Below are 17,142 nucleotides of genomic sequence, written 5' to 3'. Positions count from 1 at the left end.
GGACAGACAATGTCTTCTCCGTTTCACCATGTTCACCACCGGGTCTGCGTCACACCAAACGGCAGAGAAAATGTTCTAAACAGACGCTTCAGCTTTATAGCCCCTGTGACTTGTCTGGGTTACCCCTTCTGTCTGTGGTATAATTGGCTGCATTGTTCTGCTAACTAGCTAGCTATCTAGCAAAATTCTTAGTAGCCAGCCGCTCCTTTGTCTAAGTACTGTATCTCTGGCCATCTAAACTTGGTAACGCCTACAAAGCTTGAGAGACGGCTGTTGGTTTGTGATTGGATGATATCCAACGCATTCACAACATGGTGACGTCCCAAGGATTCCAGATAGCACCCACCAAACTAAATTTAGAGGAACCTGCCTTTGTCCATTTACCCAAAGAAAGAGAAAGAGAGAAAAAGGCCAACAGGAAAAAGAAACTCAAGGAAATATAAGAACATACACACAAGCTTCAACTGATGCAAAGTCAGGTTGGTCATGAAAAGAGTGACTTATAAGCAGTAGAAGAAAATACATAATATACATACAAAACAAAACGTCTATTCTGTTCAACTGATCTCACTCATGACATGACTTTTAGTCTATTTTAGCATGACCTTTTTTTTTAGCATTAACGAAAAGGAGAAAACAAAAAGAAAGGAAACATCAGAGCAAAATGCAGGTCCTGGGTTTGTGAGAGGGTTGCTAATACCTATTTTTTACTTAAAAATTGCACCTTTGGTAAGGTCCTATAAGTAAGCATTTAGCCGTAAGGTCTCTTGTATTCGGGGCACGTGACAAATACACTTTGATTTAATTTGATTAGTGTGGTGCAAAGTCATTGGGAAAGCAGAAATCGCACAGTGAATATGGCAAACACGGCATCTTTACTGGGTAGATGGTTGAACCAAGACTTTTTTAATCGAGTTGCAGCAACACCGTCTGTGAGACAGGATCAACGAGACAAAACTCTTTGTTACTACTTGTGTATCCAACATGATCTACTGTAGAAGCATCTTTAACAATATATTATACACATTTAAAATATGCCCATTACATAATGTCAATAGCAGCTGTATAACATGTCTTAATACAACACACAGAAGTGGTAATGGCAACAATATGGAAAACCCTAGCTTAATATAAAGTATGGAGTAAAAAATTAAGTAAAAATGTATTTAAAAAAAGGCGAATTCTCTGTCATACAGTTAGCACTTGTCTGTACCAATGCAGCTAATTGACCTTCATTAGTTCCTGTAATTGTCTGGTCATCTATTATATTTGAATATTGCTACGGTTTCTTTGGAAATCTGAATCGCAAAAAGAAAAAGTACTTCAATACCATACATAATTTGAAGTGCTATGTCTTGTTCAGAAGCTGGTTCAAGCTTGTCCATCATTTACTGTAGCGTCTAGACTCATAAACGTGTACAACAAAAAAGAGGCAAGTCTCTCAGACAGAACCCTTATACAGTGGCTTGCGAAAGTATTCACCCTGGGCATTTTCCTATTTTGTTGCCTTACAACCTGGAATGAAAATAGATTTTTTTGGCCGTTTGTGTCATCTGATTTTCTCAACATGCCTACCACTTTGAAGATTTTTTATTGTGAAACAAACAAGAAATAAGACAACTTGAGTGTGCATAACTACTCATCCCCCCAAGGTCAATACTTTGTAGAGCCACCTTTTTCAGCAATTACAGCTGCAAGTCTCTTGGGGTATGTCTCTATAAGCTTGGCACATCTAACCACTGGGATTTTTGCCCATTCTTCAAGGCAAAACTTCTCCAGCTCCTTCAAGTTGGTTGGGTTCCGCTGGTGTACAGCGATCTTTAAGTCATACCACAGATTCTCAATTGGATTGAGGTCTGGGCTTTGACTAGGCCATTCCAAGACATTTCAATGTTTCCCCTTAAACCACTCAAGTGTTGCTTTAGCAGTATGCTTAGGGTCATTGCCCTGCTGGAAGGTGAACCTCCGTCCCAGTCTCAAATCTCTGGAAGACTGAAACAGGTTTCCCTCAAGAATTTCCCTGTATTTAGCGCCACCCATCATTCCTTCAATTCTGACCAGTTTCCTAGGCCCTGCTGATGAAAAACCCCATGCTTCACTGTGTGGATGATGTTCTCAGGATGATGAGAGGTGTTGGGTTTGCGCCAGACATTTTCCTTGATGGCCAAAAAGCAAACTTTTAGACTCATCTGACCAGAGTACCTTGTTCCATATGTTTGGGAAGTCTCCCACATGCCTTTTGGCGAATACCAAACGTGTTTGCTTATTTTGTTCTTTAAGCAATGGCTTTTTTCTGGCCACTCTTCCGTAAAGCCCAGCTCTGTGGAGTGTACGGCTTAAAGTGGTCCTATGGACAGATACTCCAATCTCCGCTGTGGAGCTTTGCAGCTCCTTCAGGATTATCTTTGGTCTCTTTGTTGCCTGTCTGATTAATGCCATCCTTGTCTGGTCTGTGAGTTTTGATGGGAGGCCCTCTCTTGGCAGGATTGTATGCTGGTCGTTGTATGCCATTTTAATATTTGATAATTAACCAATTATATTAGGCCACTCTTGGCCATGATTACAGACACCTGTGTCTTTTGACACTATATAAACGAGTCATCCCGCAGTGTTTGTGATTATACCCTGATGAAGACAGCTTGGCTGTCGAAACATTGGTAATTACATTTTTGCATCTGAGCTCCTAGAGTGTGCGGCTCTCTTTTATTTGTAAGTTTTCTACTCCGCTAACCAGCACCTTGCCTAAATAGGTGTGCATTTCTTTTTCTTCTAGATAGGTTTGTTATGGTGCCATATTCTTTCATTTTTTAAATAATGGATTTAATGGTGCTCTGTGGGATGTTCAAAGGTTCTGATATTTTGTATAACCCAACCATGATTTGTACTTCTCCACAACTTTGTCCCTGACCTGTTTGGAGAGCTCCTTGGTCTTCACGGTGCCGCATTTCTTGGTGGTGCCCCTTGCTTAGTGGTGTTGCAGACTCTGGGACCATTCAGAACAGGTGTATATATACTGAGGTCATGTGACAGATCATGTGACACTTAGATTGCACACAGGTGGACTTCATTTAACAAATTATGTGACTTCTGAAGGTAATTGGTTGCACCAGATCTTATTTGGGGACTTCACAGCAAAGGGGTGAATACATATGCACACACCACTTTTCCGTGTTATAATTTTTTGCATTTTTTTAAACAAGTTATTTTTTAAATTTCATTTCACAATTTTTGATTATTTTGTGTATGTCCATTGCATGAAATCCAAATAAAAATCTATTTAAATTACAGGTTTTAATGCAACAAAATAGGAAAAATGCCAATGAGGATTAATCATTTTGCAAGGCACTGTAGAACTCACAACATTAATCCAGAAAAGTCCACAAATCTTCACATCAATAGATTCATTGTGTGTTGGACCAAGCCATGTTTTATGGCAGGTCCAGGTCAAAGGCTATAATTCTTGGCTATCCATACATTTTAAAAACAATAAAATGGTGCCATCTGCTTTGCTTAAAAGAAAGAATTTTTTATTATTTATACTTTTACTTTTGATACTTACGTAAGTATTTTTTTATCAATTACATTAACTTTTGATACTTAAGTATATTTAAAAACAAATCATTTTACTCAAATAGTTTTTCACTGGGTGACTTCTACTTGAGTAACTTCATATTAAGGTATCTATACTTTAACTCAAGTATGACCATTGGGTACTTTTAGGTGTTGATGAAAGACTCTGTAGCACCAGTGCTGTTGGAAGAATTTGCAACTTCCGAAACATTGTAGACATCTGTCAAAGCAAGAGAAGTCACACAGTTGGTTTGTTATATAAAGCAAGGCAGGGTGATTATTTAAGAAAACAAATATTTAAAGAACTGTGATCATTTCAAAATTAAATAACAAATGGTGAGCTTACTCCTCCTTATCCTTCTTCGGATGAAGTTTAATGCACTGGTTGATGATGTTGCCGCGCCACCACTGGTACTCTGGAATGGACAAAATAAATGATATACACTCATTGGGCAATCAATATTCGCTGATACAGTAGTAAGTCTTATCAGAGAGAACTGTATCTATGAGGAAGGCCAAAAGCAGCCCATTAAACTCATGGTTTAACTTGAGAATTCTGAAATTGCAAAACATGTCTAAATACAAGGATCATCACTACACATAGTACACATGTAATTAACATTAATCATTTGAGGTAAATATAGAAGAAACGGTGGGAAGAGATGTACTTACCCTCGTACGGTCAGAGCCTGGGAGGATGGAAGAGAACGTTCCTACTATAGCTGACCGGATCTGAAAGCACAGGACCATTTCATTAAAAAAATCACAACACTCTTAAATGCAAAAAGGGTATAAACAAAAAATGTATGACTTTTCAGACACATACCTTGCCGTCTAAAAGTGTTCCAAACACCAAAACAAAGAAACCCTTTTCAAGAAAGATTAAAGATTAATGTACATAATACAATGTTGCCAATGTTGTCCGACATCATGAAAACAAATGTAGTTGTAAACATGTTGACATTTTACATCAGAATTCATTACTTGCAACTTTCAGTTGGAAAATAAAAATGAAATAAAGATTTCAGTGTATGGCACTATTATGGAAAATAATGCACCAATGCATTCAGTTACCTGTAGTGAATTGAAGAGGGCAAATACAACATGGATTCCCTTATTTGTTGGATCAACCATGGTTCCTACTCCCAGTCCCCAGGTAAGGCCAAAGAATGGAGTCAGAATGGCCAGACACCTGGCAATGACCACAACAGCATTTCTCTCATCTGGCTGGGTAGCATCCCCCACCCCTCTCCTCAGCATTTTGTACAGAACCACAATCAGGATCAAAAAGTTGATGACCACTATGGTCAGGGCAGGGATCACAAAAGCAAGGAGAGCCATTGTCTTGTCCCAGTTGAGCCAACATGCCTGGTTTTCCTTGATGTATCCACCACTAGGAGCTGTTGCTGCCACAGTAACAACAGCAATGATAAGAGGTGCCCCATAGCCTACTGAGAAGCCAATAGCCAGCATAGTTGATTTTGACATATGGGAGAAAACCAAGATGGTCCGGTAGAAAAGGAGAAGGCCTGAGATCAGCATCCAAAAGAATAGAGCAAGGTAGAAAAAGTGAATGAAAAACGTAGCTGCAGTACATGCCGGTATAGGTGTTGTGGTGTCTTCGCCTGGGTTTTCAAGGGTATTTTTTGATATTGATGCACCAATAATGAACCAAATATCGGCAATCAGGAGAGACACAGCGATGTTCACAATGGAGACATGGCGCATGTAAGAGGTGTTGTTTCTGGTCATGGCCTTCCATACACAAGCCTCAATGATGAGACAAATGACTAAGCTACCCATCGATATGCCAACTCCAACATAAGTGATTATATCCAAAGCATCTTGAATCTCTTTCGGAATGGAAGTTGACATCAAAATGGAGAAGGAGGTCAGATGGTTACAGTGACAGGTGACCTTGCCCTTCTCATTAGACTTCAGTTTACATCCTGTGTCATCCCATCCTCCAAGGCTGTTAAAAAGGCTGAAGTTCCAGAAAACACACTGAGGATTGAATGTGAGCAACTTGTCCAACTTGTCGAAGCTCAATGAGACATTTTTAGTCGTTCCATTCAACTTCACCATCACTACAACACCATTGATGGTGTTGTCATTGACACTTTGGTTGCTGCCATTCCTGGCAGGTAACACATTTCTGAGGGTGCGGAACGTTAGAGTGGTGATGGTGAGGTGATTGGAATTAGTCTCTGGAATCTCTATTAACACACTTGAACTTAAGTTTGTGCTGAATGAGTTGTCAAATGTGTCTTGGTTTAACTGAATTAGATTTGTTGTCACATTAAAGGACGTCGTTGGGAGAGAACCTGCAAAAAATTCCATGGAGCCCAGTAAACTAGAGCTGGTGTTCTTATTTTGGTCGGCATTGAGAAAGACCCAGGATTCTTTTGCTTCATCAGAAACTAGGACATTCACTGTTTCTAGAATGTTCTGGGAGTCAATGAGAAATCTGAGTTAGGTCCAAACTTAATGTTAATACTTTAGTTGTTCTTTTTTAAAGCAAAACATGCATATGCTTATCTCACCACTATCAATAAACTTAAGTCTATTTCATTAGTTTTACTTTATTTAAAGCATCAACTTATTTTCCAAACTTCATGCATTCAAAGTATACTAAAACCAAGTGAACTGATATACTGTATATTTTTGTTTCTCTTGCACTGATCTCTACAGTTTATCTGTGCTTGTTTTGTTTGTTTTCAACATACCTTTATCTCAGACTGGCTGATATTCTTTGAAACGCTTGCAACAATTCTCAGAATATCAACAATGGTCGAAATAGTTGCACTTGAACTAACGATTTTCTCTTTAAGATCAACAGCGGTATTATTAAGTTTTGTTAAAAATTCTTCAACTGTTGCCTCTTTCAAGTCCTGCAGAGGAAGATATGATTATACTTAGCAAATATCCTGAATGTCATACACTTACATTTTGGACATCTAAGAGAAACATGTTTGAAAATAAATAAATATCATAATTGCTTACAAAACTCTCAAATCATACAAATGAGTTTTCCTTCAAATGGATAACAACAACAGAAAATCATGCTCCAAATGATAAATACAGTTAACACACCGATTGCTAGGGTTTACCAGTCATGGTAGGTGTTATTAAAAAGTATTACCTGAGATGAGGTCAGTAGCTCATTGATTGCAGTCAAGACACAAGTGTCAGTCAGAGTTTTCCAATGTCCACTTTTACAAATCGCTGTCTTTTTTCCATCCTCACCTTTCTTACATGGTGCCACTGATGTGTCTTTCTCTTGGCCAATACCATATTCCGGATCTTTGCAATTTATAGCTAGAAAACATAATTTATTTTTTTAGAAATTTGAAACAGAAAATACTGTATTCAAAGACAGAAAATACTGTACTTACCTCCTAAGAAAATAGTCAATTTTGTAGTCTTTTCATATCCTGTTGGGTCTTTCACTTGGCATGTTAATGTGACAACTTTGGATGATACATCACAGTTTTGAATTGGATAGTCATATTTAATGCAATTGTCAGGAGTCTCATCTATAAATGATACATGTAAAAAAAAGGTCAGATGGTTATAATATAGATAACATGGTTTATGCGTTTAGTTATTTGGTCTCTTGTCATATTGAAAAGGAAGTCTGATTTTCAACGAACACTTACTTGTGGGCAAGTCTACATCACCTTCTTTCCACATTAGTTTATAGGGATTCTGCACACAACACTCCAATGTCTGACTATTCCCCGGCGAACAGTGGGTATTGATTTCTGTCTTCGTTTGAATAATGGGAGCATCTTTGATGTCAATTTGACCCATTTGGTAGAAATAGATTTCGTCACTCTTCAGAGTGCATTCATATTCCCCTGGGATGAAACAATATTGACATTGTTGAGTCAAGAAACAATATCTGGACAATATCTTTAACTTTGGGTGGGTATGCTCTGGGTTTTGAGATTTCAATGTTATAGAAACCAAAATGTAACAGTGATTAAAAAAAGATAATAAAATTGTCATTACACAATTGATAATATTTAGATTATAGACTAAAGCGATAAAAATGCACTCTTCAACTTACCTTTATCATCAGCAATTACATTTTTGATACCAAGTGTTGTCTTTTTTGATGCAAAATCATCTGTATTGATGTTGAACCTTCCAGTCGATGTTAAAACTCTTCCCTTTCGTTTCCACTCAACGCTTTTAATAGTACCCATCTTTACAGTATCAGGAGGTGGTCCACACTCCAGAGTCATGGTGCCATCAGTGTAAATGGTAGTTGGTTTATAACTTAATACTGTGCTACCTTGGAAAAGATTGAGACATTCGTGGTCAACAGTTTTTCAGACCGATATTTAAAGCATCTTTTTTTGGTCATAAGAATTTGCAATAATGTGATTTGAGAACGTTTTTAAGGACTTACTGTTATAAATAATATTGAAAGAGCTAATATCAACTTGATAATCAGCTGGAAGGGATGTTGCAAGTCCAGCATTAGCTTTGTTAATTGCAGTGGGGTCTGCAGCTGTGGTCCTAACATCAAAGTTGGCTATAACACTTCCACGGCTGTTAACAGGAACCAAAGAGAGAATACAGAAATAAATACATGTTGAATGGAAACAGCTTACTTCCATAACAACAGTAGATACCTACCTGAAACTTGTCAATGCTGCTGAAATAAACCCTGGCATGTTCTTCCTATACTGTTCCTGGATCTGTGTGAGATAATGACATTGATCATGTAAAAAAAAAAAATGGCAATATTTCCAATGCACTACATGACCAAAAGTATGTGTAAACCTGCTCGTCAAACTATGGAGTTGGTCCCCCCTTTGCTGCTATAACAGCCACTCTTCTGGAAGGCTTTCCACTAGATGTTGGAACATTGCTGTGGGGACTTGATTCCTTTCAGCCACAAGAGCAATAGTGAAGTGATGTTGAGCAATTAGGCCTGGCTCCCAGTTGGCGTTCCAATTCATTCCACAGGTGTTCGATGGGGTTGAGGTCAGGGCTCTGTTCAGGCCAGTCAAATTTTTCCACAACGATCTTGACAAACCATTTCTGTATGGACCTCGCTTTGTGCATGGGGGCATTGTCATGCTGAAACAGAAAAGGGCCTTCCCCAAACTGTTTCCACAATGTTGGAAGCACAGAATCATCTAGAATGTCATTGTACGCTGTAGCGTTAAGATTTCCCTTCACTGGAGCTAAGGAGCCTGAACCATGAAAAACAGCTCCAGACATTATTCCCCCTCCACCAAACTTTACAGTTGGAACTATGCATTTGGGCAGGTAGCGTTCTCCTGATTAGTTTGCCAGACTGCCAGATGGTGAAGCGTGATCCATCACTCCAGAGAACGCATTTCCACTGCTCCAGAGTCCAATGGCGGTGAGCTTTACACCACTCCAGCCGATGCTTAGCATTGCGCATGGCTTGGTTTTATACACCTGTCAGTAACGGGTGTGATTGAAATAGCCGAATCCAATCATTTGAAGGGGTGTCCACATACTTTTGTATATACAGTGTACATCCGAAGCATTCATAATCATTACACTGAAAATGTACCCTGGCTAGATAATTGGATGAATAGTTATGCATTTGATTATTTACTTGGGCCAACAATAGCTTGAGTCATGTACTTACAACTGGTTCAATATCGCCTTTGTACTTTTTGTATTTGACACTATTTTTATCATTTAGTTCGTTGGTGAAATCTTCATTCATTTTGAAGGACATCGCCAGCAACAGAATATCTGAAACAAAAGAAGAAGAATGACAAACGTGCTTAAATGGAATTGTTGCTACCTATACTGTATATCCTATTATTCACTCCACTCCATATGGATTTGGACAGTGGAGATAAAGTGTTACATTTGGTTTTATACTCCAGCCTTTTGGAATTGAGGTCAAATGTTTCATATGAGGCAACAGTACAGAATGTGTCCTGTTATTTGAGGGTATTTTCATACATATCTGTTTTACTGTTTAGAAATTAAAGCACAGGGCCTCCCGAGTGGCCCTGAGATTAGAGATTTTGGGTTAGAGTCCAGGCTCTGTCACAGCCGGCCGCGACCGGAAGATCCATGGGGCGGCGCACAATTGTCCCAGCGTCTTCCGGGTTAGGGGAAGGTTTGGCCGGCAGGGATGTCCTTGTCCCATCGCGTACTAGAGACTCTTGTGGCTGGCCGGGCACAATGCACGCTGACACGGTCGCCAGGTGTATGGTGTTTCCTCCAACACATTGGTGCGGCTGGCTTCCGGGTTAAGTGGGCATTGTGTCCAGAGGCAGTATGGCTTGGTTGGGTTGTGTTTCGGAGGACGCACAGCTCTTGACCTTCGCCTCTCACGAGTCCGTACGGGAGTTGCAGTGATGAGACTGACTGAACTGAACTGACTGATACCATGAAATTGGGGAGAATTTTTTGTATTTTTATATATATATATATATATAAAAATTTAAAATTAAAAAATATAAAAAAATTAAGAAATTAAAGCACTTTTTATCTGGAGACTGGCTAGGCCACTCCAGGACCTTGAAATGCTTCTTACGAAGCCACTCCTTCATTGCCCGGGCGGTGTGTTTGGGATCATTGTCATGCTGAAAGAGGCAGCCACGTTTCATCTTCAATGCCCTTGCTGATGGAAGGAGGTTTTCACTCAAAATCTCACAATACATGGCCCCATTCATTCTTTCCTTTACACGGATCAGTCGTCCTGGTCCCTTTGCAGAAAAACAGCCCCAAAGCATGATGTTTCCACCCCCATGCTTCACAGTAGTTATGGTGTTCTTTGGATGCAACTCAGCATTCTTTGTCCTCCAAACACGACGAGTTGAGTTTTTACCAAAAAGTTATATTTTGGTTTCATGTGACCATATGACATTCTTCCAATCTTCTTCTGGATCATCCAAATGCTCTCTAGCAAACTTCAGACGGGCCTGGACATGTACTGGCTTAAGCAGGGGAACACGTCTGGCACTGCAGGATTTGAGTCCCTGGCGGCATAGTGTGTTACTGATGGTAGGCTCTGTTACTTTGGTCCCAGCTCTCTGCAGGTCATTCACTAGGTCCCCCCGTGTGGTTCTGAGATTTTTGCTCACCGTTCTTGTGATCATTTTGACCCCACGGGGTGAGATCTTGCGTGGAGCCCCAGATCGGGGGAGATTATCAGTGGTCTTGTATGTCTTCCATTTCCTAATAATTGCTCCCACAGTTGATTTCTTCAAACCAAGCAGCTTACCTATTGCAGATTCAGTCTTCCCAGCCTGGTGCAGGTCTACAATTTTGTTTCTGGTGTCCTTTGACAGCTCTTTGGTCTTGGCCATAGTGGAGTTTGGAGTGTGACTGTTTGAGGTTGTGGACAGGTGTCTTTTATACTGATAACAAGTTCAAACAGGTGCCATTAATACAGGTAACGAGTGGAGGACAGAGGAGCCTCTTAAAGAAGAAGTTACAGGTCTGTGAGAGCCAGAAATCTTGCTTGTTTGTAGGTGACCAAATACTTATTTTCCACCATAATTTGCAAATAAATTCATTAAAAATCCTACAATGTGATTTTCTGGATTTTTTCTTCTCATTTTGTCTGTCATAGTTGAAGTGTACCTATGATGACAATTACAGGCCTCTCTCATCTTTTTAAGTGGGAGAACTTGCACAATTGGTGGCTGACTAAATACTTTTTTGCCCCACTGTATCTAGTCCCCACATTTGAGAAAAATGTACTTATAGTGTAGTAAAGTAGTCATAAGTGTGGTATTTGTTCCCATATTCCTTTGCATAATGTTTTGTTTGTGTTTCAGATTATATTTTTCCCTATAGGAACTGAATGGTGAATAATGCATTGTGTCATTTTGGAGACCCTTTTATTGTAAGTAAGAATAGAAGATGTCTCTGAACACTTCTACATGAATGTGGATGCTACCATGATTATGGATAATCGTGAATGAATCGTGAATAATAATGACTGAGAAATTAACAGAGGCACATCATACACCCCAAAAATGCTATTGCTAATGGTGAGAGGTTAACATGTTTTGTTGTAGCCTCTGTAACCTTCTCACCCATCAGGGTTCATGATTGATTCATGTTCTTTCATAATCATGGCATAATCAGGATTCATTTAGCAGTGTTCAGAAACATCTTCTATTCTTACACATACCAGCTGGTTTTGTAGTTGGTGGTGGTGTTGTTGTTGTTGGTGGTGGTACTGTTGTTGGTAGTGTTGGTGGTGGTATTGTTGTTGGTGGTGGTATTGTTGTTGGTGGTGTTGGTGGTGGTATTGTTGTTGGTGGTGGTATTGTTGTTGGTGGTGTCGTTTTTGTAGTTGCTGGTGGTGGTTCAGTAGTTACTGTAGTTCCTGTTGGGAGAGACACATGGCTTAGTAGTAAGTGAAAGCTACAGTACAAAACTGGAGGTGGATCACAGAACAACACCTGTGCTACCTGTGGTGGTTGTTCTCTGTTCTGTTGTGGGCTAAGGTGTTGCAGAGGCTACAGCAAAGCGGTAATATACAGTAGTGACAGACTGTTACATTGTTAGATCTGTTTGGTGAACAATGGTTCACCTACTGGTGAATGTGGTCAGGATTCATTTAGAAGTGTTCAGAAACATCCTCTATTCTTACACACACCAGCAGGTTTTGCAATTGTGGTTGGTGGTGGTATTATCACAGTTGGTGGTGTTGTTTTTGTACTTAATGCTGGTGTTGATTCAGTAGTTAATGTATTTGTGGGTGCAGTAGAGTCTACAGCAGAGAAGTAACAGATTGTTAGGTCTGTTTGGTGAAGAACGCTTTAGACAGGTTTTGTTATACAGAAGTTGATGACACTTACTAGTGTCTGTGGTCGGTTGTGTTGTGGGGTCAACTGCAGTGGTCTGATTTGTTGTAGCTGCAGGTGTAGTAAAGTCTACCAAGAGAGAAGTAACAGTGATAAACTAAAGAAGCAGATTAACAGAAACTCATAATGACTCAGAAAGTGTTATTTGATGGCCTTTAAAAGCACTTAGCCTGGTCACTGTGGTCAGTTCTGTTGTGACAGATAGTTACAACAAAAATGCCATTTTGTTCTGAACTAAAATATGTTAGCAGTCATACTGGTAACTGTGGTCTGTTGTGTTGTGGGGTCAGCTGTAGTACTTTGTCCTGTTGTGGGTGGAGTTGTTGTAGAGTCTACAGAAGGGAAGAAACATGGTGATTGAATGTCAGATCGTTTGGTGGTGAACTCTGCTTCAGACAAGTTTTGTTCTCCAGAACTTGATGAAACTTACTGGTAACTTTGGTCATTTGTTCTGTAGTGCTGGCCTCAGGTGTCGTAGAGTCTTAACAAGAGAGAAACAGAAATTGTGACAAATGTGTGAGGAACTGAGGTTCAGAATAAATGATTTTCAGCAGTTAATGACTGTATTTCCAGGTAACTTGTGGCCAGTTGTGTTGTGAGGTCAGCCGTAGTACTTTGTCCTGTTGTGGGTGCAGTTGTTTTAGCGTCTACAGCAGGGGAGAAACACAAATGTTGTTCTCCAGAACATGATGATACCTACTGGTAACTGTGGTCAGTTGTGTTGTGTTATCAACTGTAGTTATTTGTTCTCTAGTGCTGTCCTCAGGTGTAGTAGAGTCTAAATTAGAGAGAGAGAGAGAGAGAGAGAGAGAGACAGACACAAACACAGACAGACAGAGAGGGAGGGAGGGAGGGAGGGAGGGAGGGAGGGAGGGAGGGAGGGAGGGAGGGAGGGAGGGAGGGAGGGAGGGAGGGAGGGAGGGAGGGAGGGAGGGAGGGAGGGAGGGAGGGAGGGAGGGAGGGAGGGAGGGAGGGAGGGATTGTGACAAACATGTGAAGACCCGAATTTCAGAACAAATTATTTTTACTAGTACTTGATTGTATTTACTGGTAACTGTGATCAGTTGTGTTGTGTTATCAACTGTAGTCATTTGTTCTGTAGTGCTGGCCTCAGGTGTTGTAGAGTCTAAAGCAGAGAGAAAGAGAGAGAGAGAGAGAGAGAGAGAGAGAGAGATTGTGACAAATGTGTGATGAACTGAAGATCAGAACAAATTATTTTCAGCAGTTAATGACTGTATTTCCAGGTAACTGTGGTAAATTGTGTTGTGGGGTCAGCTGTAGTGGTCTGTTTTGCTGTGGCTGCAGGTGTAGTAAAGTCTTCCAAGAGATAAGCAACATAGTGATAGATTGAAGAAGAAACAGATTCATGTAAACTCATACTATGTTTAGAATTGTTTTTACCAGCCTTTAGAAGCTCTTAGTCTAGAAGCTCTTAGTCTAACGGTCGCCAGGTGTACGGTGTTTCCTCCGACACATTGGTGCGGCTGGCTTCCGGGTTAAGTGGGCATTGTGTCCAGAGGCAGTATGGCTTGGTTGGGTTGTGTTTCGGAGGACGCACAGCTCTTGACCTTTGCCTCTCACGAGTCCGTACGGGAGTTGCAGTGATGAGACTGACTGAACTGAACTGACTGATACCATGAAATTGGGGAGATTTTTATTTATTTTATATATATATTAAAAAAATTAAAAAATATTTAAAAATTAAGGAATTAAAGCACTTTATGTATCTAGTCCCCACATTTGAGAAAGTCATAAGAAAAATGTACTTATAGTGTAGTAAAGTAGTCACAAGTGTGGTATTTGTTCCCATATTCCTTGCACTCAACGACTAAATCAAGCTTGTGACTCAACAAACTCATTGAATGCATTTGCATAATGTTTTGTTTGTGTTTCAGATGATATTTTTCCCTATAGGAACTGAATGGTGAATAATGCATTGTCTCATTTGTTTGTGTTTCAGATGATATTTTTCCCTATAGGAACTGAATGGTGAATAATGCATTTTGTCATTTTGGAGACCCTTTTATTGTAAGTAAGAATAGAAGATGTCTCTGAACACTTCTACATGAATGTGGATGCTACCATGATTATGGATAATCGTGAATGAATCGTGAATAATAATGACTGAGAAATTAACAGAGGCACATCATACACCCCAAAAATGCTATTGCTAATGGTGAGAGGTTAACATGTTTTGTTGTAGCCTCTGTAACCTTCTCACCCATCAGGGTTCATGATTGATTCATGTTCTTTCATAATCATGGCATAATCAGGATTCATTTAGCAGTGTTCAGAAACATCTTCTATTCTTACACATACCAGCTGGTTTTGTAGTTGGTGGTGGTGTTGTTGTTGTTGGTGGTGGTACTGTTGTTGGTGGTGTTGGTGGTGGTATTGTTGTTGGTGGTGGTATTGTTGTTGGTGGTGTCGTTTTTGTAGTTGCTGGTGGTGGTATTGTTGTTGGTGTTGTTGGTGGTGTTATTGTTGTTGGTGGTGGTATTGTTGTTGGTGGTGTCGTTTCTGTAGTTGCTGGTGGTGGTTCAGTAGTTACTGTAGTTCCTGTTGGGAGAGACACATGGCTTAGTAGTAAGTGAAAGCTACAGTACAAAACTGGAGGTGGGATCACAGAACAACACCTGTGCTACCTGTGGTGGTTGTTCTCTATTCTGTTGTGGGCTAAGGTGTTGCAGAGGCTACAGCAAAGCGGTAATATACAGTAGTGACAGACTGTTACATTGTTAGATCTGTTGTGTTGTGGGGTCAACTGCAGTGGTCTGATTTGTTGTAGCTGCAGGTGTAGTAAAGTCTACCAAGAGAGAAGTAACAGTGATAAACTAAAGAAGCAGATTAACAGAAACTCATAATGACTCAGAAAGTGTTATTTGATGGCCTTTAAAAGCACTTAGCCTGGTCACTGTGGTCAGTTCTGTTGTGACAGATAGTGACAACAAAAATGCCGTTTTGTTCTGAACTAAAATATGTTAGCAGTCATACTGGTAACTGTGGTCTGTTGTGTTGTGGGGTCAGCTGTAGTACTTTGTCCTGTTGTGGGTGGAGTTGTTGTAGAGTCTACAGAAGGGAAGAAACATGGTGATTGAATGTCAGATCGTTTGGTGGTGAACTCTGCTTCAGACAAGTTTTGTTCTCCAGAACTTGATGAAACTTACTGGTAACTTTGGTCATTTGTTCTGTAGTGCTGGCCTCAGGTGTCGTAGAGTCTTAACAAGAGAGAAACAGAAATTGTGACAAATGTGTGAGGAACTGAGGTTCAGAATACATGATTTTCAGCAGTTAATGACTGTATTTCCAGGTAACTGTGGCCAGTTGTGTTGTGAGGTCAGCCGTAGTACTTTGTCCTGTTGTGGGTGCAGATGTTTTAGCGTCTACAGCAGGGGAGAAACACAAATGTTGTTCTCCAGAACATGATGATACCTACTGGTAACTGTGGTCAGTTGTGTTGTGTTATCAACTGTAGTTATTTGTTCTCTAGTGCTGTCCTCAGGTGTAGTAGAGTCTAAATTAGAGAGAGAGAGAGAGAGAGAGAGAGAGAGAGAGAGAGAGAGAGAGAGAGAGACAGACAGACAGACAGACAGACACAGACGGAGCGAGGGAGGGAGGGAGGGAGGGAGGGAGGGAGGGAGGGAGGGAGGGAGGGAGGGAGGGAGGGAGGGAGGGAGGGAGGGAGGGAGGGAGGGAGGGAGGGAGGGAGGGAGGGAGGGAGGGAGGGAGGGAGGGAGGGAGGGAGGGAGGGAGGGAGGGGAGGGAGGGAGGGATTGTGACAAACATGTGAAGACCCAAATTTCAGAACAAATTATTTTTACTAGTACTTGATTGTATTACTGGTAACTGTGATCAGTTGTGTTGTGTTATCAACTGTAGTTATTTGTTCTGTAGTGCTGGCCTCAGATGTTGTAGAGTCTAAAGCAGGAAAGAAACACACATTTTGTTCTCCAGAACTTGATGATACTTACTGGTAACTGTGATCAGTTGTGTTGTGTTATCAACTGTAGTTATTTGTTCTGTAGTGCTGGCCTCAGGTGTTGTAGAGTCTAAATTAGAGAGAGGGAGAGAGAGAGAGAGAGAGAGAGTAAGGCAAAGAGAGAGAGAGAGACAAAGAGAGAGAGAGAGACAAAGAGAGAGAGAGACAGAGAGAGAGAGAGAGAGAGAGAGAGAGAGAGAGAGAGAGTGAAGATCAGAATAAATTATTTTCAGCAGTTAATGACTGTATTTCCAGGTAACTTTGGTAAATTGTGTCGTGTGGTCAGCTGTAGTGGTCTGTTTTGCTGTGGCTGCAGGTATAGTTAAGTCTACCAAGAGATAAGCAATATAGTGATAGATTGAAGAAGAAACAGATTAATATAAACTCATACTATGTTTAGAATTGTTTTTACCAGCCTTTAGAAGCTCTTAGTCTAGAAGCTCTTAGTCTAACGGTCGCCAGGTGTACGGTGTTTCCTCCGACACATTGGTGCGGCTGGCTTCCGGGTTAAGTGGGCATTGTCTCCAGAGGCAGTATGGCTTGGTTGGGTTGTGTTTCGGAGGACGCACAGCTCTTGACCTTTGCCTCTCACGAGTCCGTACGGGAGTTGCAGTGATGAGACTGACTGAACTGAACTGACTGATACCATGAAATTGGGGAGATTTTTATTTATTTTATATATATATTAAAAAAATAAAAATAAAAAAATATTTAAAAATTAAGGAATTAAAGCACTTTATGTATCTAGTCCCCACATTTGAG

The 17,142-nt window shown here is 40.4% G+C and overlaps 1 protein-coding gene across 43 annotated transcripts in view; it reads right to left on the bottom strand.

Annotated features, from left to right (window-relative positions):
- Positions 1-883: 883 nt before the first annotated feature.
- Positions 884-17,142, bottom strand: part of LOC109901378 (uncharacterized threonine-rich GPI-anchored glycoprotein PJ4664.02) — a 38,572-nt gene continuing 22,313 nt past the window's right edge. For 27 of the 43 annotated variants that reach the window (XM_031837251.1, XM_031837278.1, XM_031837259.1 and 24 more), the window contains 25 exons: positions 16,373-16,450; positions 16,242-16,319; positions 15,838-15,915; positions 15,569-15,619; positions 15,396-15,470; positions 14,721-14,960; positions 13,450-13,527; positions 13,102-13,179; positions 12,832-12,882; positions 12,659-12,733; positions 12,396-12,470; positions 11,723-11,920; positions 9,209-9,318; positions 8,218-8,279; positions 7,988-8,130; positions 7,643-7,870; positions 7,230-7,430; positions 6,966-7,106; positions 6,713-6,888; positions 6,297-6,461; positions 4,645-6,018; positions 4,397-4,438; positions 4,243-4,302; positions 3,917-3,986; positions 2,148-3,790 (listed from right to left, as the gene is read on the bottom strand). In XM_031837251.1, coding sequence (XP_031693111.1) covers positions 3,717-3,790; positions 3,917-3,986; positions 4,243-4,302; positions 4,397-4,438; positions 4,645-6,018; positions 6,297-6,461; positions 6,713-6,888; positions 6,966-7,106; positions 7,230-7,430; positions 7,643-7,870; positions 7,988-8,130; positions 8,218-8,279; positions 9,209-9,318; positions 11,723-11,920; positions 12,396-12,470; positions 12,659-12,733; positions 12,832-12,882; positions 13,102-13,179; positions 13,450-13,527; positions 14,721-14,960; positions 15,396-15,470; positions 15,569-15,619; positions 15,838-15,915; positions 16,242-16,319; positions 16,373-16,450 — 4,001 coding nt within the window. In that variant the 3' untranslated portion in view covers positions 2,148-3,716. Of the gene's footprint in view, positions 3,791-3,916; positions 3,987-4,242; positions 4,303-4,396; positions 4,439-4,644; positions 6,019-6,296; positions 6,462-6,712; positions 6,889-6,965; positions 7,107-7,229; positions 7,431-7,642; positions 7,871-7,987; positions 8,131-8,217; positions 8,280-9,208; positions 9,319-11,722; positions 11,921-12,395; positions 12,471-12,658; positions 12,734-12,831; positions 12,883-13,101; positions 13,180-13,449; positions 13,528-14,720; positions 14,961-15,395; positions 15,471-15,568; positions 15,620-15,837; positions 15,916-16,241; positions 16,320-16,372; positions 16,451-17,142 lie in introns of all 43 variants that reach the window. The other 16 variants (XM_031837250.1, XM_031837252.1, XM_031837260.1 and 13 more) reach the window with 16 other exon arrangements.

The sequence above is a fragment of the Oncorhynchus kisutch genome, linkage group LG12 (assembly GCF_002021735.2).
Source record: "Oncorhynchus kisutch isolate 150728-3 linkage group LG12, Okis_V2, whole genome shotgun sequence".
NCBI classification, from domain to species: domain Eukaryota; kingdom Metazoa; phylum Chordata; class Actinopteri; order Salmoniformes; family Salmonidae; genus Oncorhynchus; species Oncorhynchus kisutch.
Note: the sequence above shows the minus strand (reverse complement) of the source record. Positions and strands in the feature narration are given on the sequence as shown.